The following is a 6,146-nucleotide window of genomic DNA, read 5'->3' as shown; positions in this document are numbered from 1 at the left end:
TTTAGTCAATATGGGGAATTCCTTTTCCACTACCTAATTGAAGCCCTTGTATTATAACGCCAACCTTATGATTGGCAATGGTGTTTGAGCCCCGCCCTTTTAGGCGACGCATTTGCCCTGGGTTTGCCAGGGCTGGACTAGTGATCTGGCATACCGGGCATTTTCCCAGTGGGCTGACACACTTGGGCCGATCAGGGGCGGAGTGTCTTGAGACTCATGTCCTCACAGTGAGGGCAGTCTCTCCCCATGACAGTCCTGATGCATCTGCAGGGAATCCCGTCCGCTGATGGGTGTTGGTCGACGCCGAAGAGAGGGCTGATCCATATGCGTAGAGTCAAGACAAGACGATGTCGATCTTGAAGGAAGAATATACTGAAGGAATGGTTTGAGAGCCCACATATATAGGGCAAATGCATGCCTAAAAGGGCAGGGCTCAAACACCATTGCTCATAAGATTGCCGTAATGATACAAGGGCTTCAATTAGGTCGTGGAAAAGGAATTCCCCATTGTGTTCGAGTGAATTGAATCGATAGGGAACTAATCCGCAGCCTCGGACGCAGCCTACTAGCACAGATGTTAGCATACTAACTACAGCTAACAGCTAACATTCACAAATCCCTTTAATGTGTCAGCTTGCTAACGTCAAGCACTGCCGACTTCACGCATGTTAGCAAGCCTAACATGGCTACACTGGAGGGTTTATTAGCAGCTAACGCTAACACACAACTATCTTCACACAACAACAGGAGCGAGGTTCACTTCTATGGTCACACACACAGAAAAGAGGTCTTTAAAAGGAAGTTTCCGGTTCAATGCAAGTTCAGCTCCATGTTCAGCATCTGTGACATGCTGTCAGTTACCACACACAATAGTAACTCAGTTTAGAGTTACACACTTAAAATGGAAGTTTTAGAGGGTTTAAGGCATAAATATGAAAGTAGTATTTTTATGGAAGCGCTTATTAATTCTCAAGTGCAAATAAAACGTATAGGCCTATTATCTGCGCTGTAAAGATGCATTGTGTTTTTGGAAGCGGGACTACTTGTCTAGGTGGATGAACTTCTATTTATTTCTCACTGATGTAATTCCTGGATTTGTCTCTATGTAAACAGTACTTGCGGATATACATTTTCACATTTGTTTCTGGTGTCTTAAGAGTATATCATTTGAACGTTATCTGGTTTACCGGCGTTAAGTCTTGACAGCTAGAGACGAGTTGAAAGTTGTACATTGAGCTTAACTCGTTTTGAACCCACAACATTCCTTGATCACAATGACATCAGAACCATTGTGGAGAGTTTTCTGCTAGTTTTCTCATTTTCTCCTGTTCTGTCATAATTCCTACAGCATCACTACCTTGCCCTGTCTGTCTAACTAACTAACTTACTAACTAACTAATTAACTGTCTGTCTGTCTAACTAACTAACTGTCAGTCTGTCTGTCTGTCTAACTAACTAACTAACTTACTAACTAACTAATTAACTGTCTGTCTGTCTAACTAACTAACTGTCAGTCTGTCTGTCTGTCTAACTAACTAACTTACTAACTAACTAACTAACTAACTGTCTGTCTGTCTAACTAACTAACTTACTAACTAACTAAATGTCTGTCTATCTATCTGTCTGCCTCTCTGTCTCTATCTATCTATCTGTCTGTCTTACTTTCTCTGTCTATATTTCCAACTAACTGTCTGTCTGTCTACTTACCTACCTATCTGTCTGTCTATCATCTATATGTCTGTCTGTCTATCTATAACTGTCTGTTTGTCTGTATAACTAACTGTCTGTCTGTCTGTCTGTCTGTCTAATTGTATGTATGTCTGTCTAACTAACTAATTATCTGTCTGTCTATCTAACTTACTAACTGTCTGTCTGTCTGTCTAACTAACCTTCTGTCTGTCTAACTAACTTACTAACTGTCCGTCTGTCTGTCTAACTAACCATCTGTCTTTCTAACTAACTAACTAACTAACTAACTGTCTGTCTGTCTAACTAACTAACTGTCTGTCTATCTGTCTAACTAACTGTCTGTCTAACTAACAAACTAACTGTCTGTCTAACTAACCAACTGTCTGTCTAACTAACTAACTGTCTGTCTGTCTGTCTAACTAACTAACTAACTGTCTGTCTGTCTAACTAACTAACTAACTAACTGTCGGTCTAACTAACTAACTGTCTGTCTGTCTAACTAACTAACTGTCTATCTGTCTAACTAACTAATGAACTAACTAATGAACTAACCAACTATCTGTCTGTCTTTCTAACTAGCTTTCTGTCTGTCTGTCTAACTAACTGTCTGTCTGTCTAACTGTATGTATGTCTGTCTAACTAGCTTTCTGTCTGTCTGTCTAACTAACTAACTGTGTCTAATGAACTAACTAACTTACTAACTGTCTGTCTGTCTGTCTGTCTAACTAACCATCTGACTGTCTGACTAACTAACTGTCTGTCTGTCTAACTAACTAACTAACTGTCTGTCTAACTAATTAACTAACTGTATGTCTGTCTGTCTAACTAACTAACTGTCTGTCTGTCTAACTAATTAACTAATTGTCTGTCTGTCTGTCTAACTTACTAACTAACTGTCTGTCTGTCTAACTAGCTTTTTGTCTGTCTGTCTAATTAACTGTCTGTCTAACTAACTGTCTGTTTGGTTCCCTTTCCAGTGGCTCTGACAGCACTGTTGCCCTCTCTCTCTCTCTCTCTCTCTCTCTCTCTCTCTCTCTCTTCGTCACTCACCGCATGTCTGTGGTTTGCAGTGATCGCAGCAGGGTTTACTGTTTTCTTTCACCTGTATCTCTTTCTGCTTCAGTGTGTCTTTCTTTTTATTCCCCTCCACTCTCTCCTTCTTTGCACTCTGCTTTGCTGCTTTCTCAGACATGGCTCTTCAAAATGGGGTCAGAGTTCAGAATTATGCACATGCCAACAACCACTGACATATTCCCCATACAACAGAATGATCGTCTGGTGCCTGTGGCGTGCTCTGATGTGTTGCCATGGGTGATTAGCATCACCTGGCATGTGACATTGGGAACAGCCCTGTCCTTGGTGAGAGTCTTCTGTGTCACCATGGCAACATCTGAACTGACATCTGCTCATGGGAAAGGGGGCGGATCCCAAAAGACAGGATGCTGAGGCAGCATATTTACAACCACACGGCGCAGAGTGTGTATCCCCTCCCCCAGATCCCCAGACACACACTCTAAATATAGTGACACTAAAACTGGCACTGCTTTTCCATGTGAGGTGTTCCGAAATGAGAAATATTTTCCTCAACACTGTCACCCATTCACACCCTTCCTTAAAGAAATAATACAGCCAAAATAAACAATGATGTCATTATTTACAAACCTGTATGACTTTCTTTTTCCTGTGTACCACAAATGGAGATGTTAGGCAGAATGACAGCCTCCATACCCATTGACTTTCATCATATGGGAAAAATATGCAGTGAAAGTGAATGGGGACTGAGACTAACATACTGTTTAACATACCTGATGCGTTATATACAACAAGCCGAAATCATTTAGCAGAAATGTAGGTATAGTAACGTGTTTCTTTGAGAGCAGCATTATAAAGATGTATATGTAAACCTCACTCTCCTGACCTCAAGAGGTGCCCTAGCGACTGACGCTAGGGGCTGTAGCCTTTAGCCTCCTTGTTAGAGCACCCGCCTCCCACACCGGAGACCTAGGTTCGAGTCCCGTTCGGAGCGGGTAGAACAAGAGCGTCACATTGGTGCCGTGACCCGGATGGGAGTGCGGTTTAGGGGGGTGAGTGTAAAGGGAGCCAGCTGGTAGATAGCTGTGCAGTCTGTAAACCTCACTCTCCTGACCTCAAGAGGTGCCCTAGCGACTGACGCTAGGGCACTGTAGCCTTTAGCCTCCTTGTTAGAGCACCCGCCTCCCACACCGGAGACCTAGGTTCGAGTCCCGTACGGAGTGGGTAGAACAAGAGCGTCACATATACACGTTGCATTTTTGGCTCTTTTATTGCATGAGTTCATTTTTCTCTATGTGTGTATGACTGGTTGACACATAACATGTCCTTGAGCATTTAAATGAACATCAAAATGGCATGTTAAGATTTATATGAATGTATATTTGAAAGTGTGCATTTTAGGTGCTGTATCTGGTCACCACAATATTTCATGTAGTCTCTCAGTTAATGATGTTATGAATGCTGCATGCATAATTATTATAAAAGAATTATCAAAATGGGGTTTGAAATAGTTTTAGATGAAGTATTTGTGTATGTGAGAACTGAGAAGTAAGAAAAGGTCAAAGGGCAAAGGTTAAGCCGTATCAACAGACACCCTTCCCGAACATCCTGTGACAGACTGATCGAACACAGGCATGCATTTGAACTCTTTTTTTCAATTGATGAATTATGGGGTCTGTTTACGGTACACAGTGGATACACAGTTACATAGTCAGATCCACCAAAAATGGATTTGTTTTGCTTCTCATTATCCTCCCGGTGACGGCATAAACACAAGATCTCCCTTCTTTTAATTTTTTTATTATTATTTATTATGATTATATAATAAACTAATGCTTCTGTAAACTGGCATAAGATATAAGTTGGAGTGGTGGTGGTGTAGTGGTCTAAAGCACGTAACTGTTAATCAGAAAGTCACTGGTTCGATCCCCACAGCCACCACCATTGTGTTCTTGAGTAAGGCACTTAACTCCAGGTTGCTCTGGGGGGATTGTCCCTGTAATAAGTGCACTGTAAGTCACTTTGAATAAAAGCATCTGCCAAATGCATAAATGTAAATGTATAAACCCTCTCTGTTTAAACTGGCCAGCCCACAATGACCAAACTCTACTTGTAGCCCCATTTAAATGAATCCCTATTCTAATCTATAGTTTGAGGTCATGCATATTGTGATGTTTGGAATAAATCCAGAAACATATGAATAACTGTATTTAACACAATGCAACGCAGTGACAGACCAGAGAGTACAGCAGACGTCACGTGACATTATATGTGACAGTACAGCATGTTCCCAAAGTGAAAGGTAAATCATCTGTTTCAGTGATTCAATCATGATCTTTTGGATAAGGGTTTACATTCCCAAGAGACACCAAACAACACAACAAAGAAAGTCGCTCAGCGCCCCGCTACCATCGCGCGTGACTGACGCGATTCACGCACGCGCAACGCCCAAACAGCGTTTCACGCAACAGGAATTGAATTCCTTAATGCCTTTCACCAATTATCAGGATAAAGATCAATCATCGGGGTTCAGAATCAATCCGAGTATTTGCACACACACAGAACGCGAGGTTATGAATGTATCTATCTGTGATTGTTACATCAGAGGCAGCGCGCGAGTCCGTTATTCCGCTGCTGATACATTGTCACAATCATTTGCAACATTGTAGCAATAACACGCCGGCCGAAGGCTCGCGGTCCGCGGCTGATACAAAGTTTCCTTTCCCTCTAATATCATCTGAACAGAGATGAAACACTGCCACACATTTGATGTGAAAACGCAGATTAGACATGCAATGCTTCGTTTTTAAAAACGAAACCTGTTTGTGTGACACAGTTTTGCACATTTTATAATAATCATTATTGCGGTGTAACTGACGTCTATATGCGGCCCTGGACACACACTGTTTCAAGACCTACAGATCCAGTGTTCATGCATGTCCAGAATAAGATCCCATTGTTTTCAAAGCAGAATGCAAATAAAATAATTTAATCTACATGTTGTTGTCGTTGATGATGTTGTCCTCCACCCCTGGTGAATCGAGAAGTTTTTCAATGCAGCATGCGCTGATCAGTGATCAGTAAATCAGTGAAGGTCTTACCGTGTCGATGTGCGTGTCCGTTTTCCCGGACTGTGCAGCGCGAGAGGGCACACTGAAGGAGACAGCAGCGGAGAGCCATGAACCGCGCATGCGCAATCTCTAGCGTTTCCACCTTTTCTCCTTGATTATGTGAATGTGTATATTGTTGAATTTTATCTGGCAACTTTTATATGTCAATGAACGCATTCAAGTTTTCCTAGCCTTTGCAACTGAATGCTAAGTGCACGAGATTGATCCATGTGTTGTAACGAGTAGGCCTATTGCAGTAATATTGTTATTATGTATGATATTGATGCATAAGTGGTTTGCACAACTGATATCATG

The 6,146-nt window shown here is 41.8% G+C and overlaps 1 protein-coding gene across 2 annotated transcripts in view; it reads right to left on the bottom strand.

Moving 5' to 3' along the window:
• LOC127630502 (voltage-dependent anion-selective channel protein 2-like) overlaps positions 1-5,903 on the bottom strand; it is a 17,999-nt gene extending 12,096 nt beyond the window's left edge. Inside the window, exon 1 of one of the 2 annotated variants that reach the window (XM_052108077.1) lies at positions 5,823-5,903. In XM_052108077.1, the coding sequence (XP_051964037.1) occupies positions 5,823-5,901 (79 nt within the window). In that variant the 5' untranslated portion in view covers positions 5,902-5,903. Of the gene's footprint in view, positions 1-2,739; positions 3,013-5,822 lie in introns of those variants that run through there. The other variant, XM_052108076.1, reaches the window with a different exon arrangement.
• Between the last annotated feature and the right edge of the window lie 243 nt (positions 5,904-6,146).

This window comes from Xyrauchen texanus, chromosome 37, assembly GCF_025860055.1.
Source record: "Xyrauchen texanus isolate HMW12.3.18 chromosome 37, RBS_HiC_50CHRs, whole genome shotgun sequence".
In the NCBI taxonomy this organism is placed as follows: Eukaryota; Metazoa; Chordata; class Actinopteri; order Cypriniformes; family Catostomidae; genus Xyrauchen; species Xyrauchen texanus.
The sequence above is the reverse complement of the archived record's forward strand: the minus strand, read 5'-3'. Positions and strand labels throughout refer to the sequence as shown.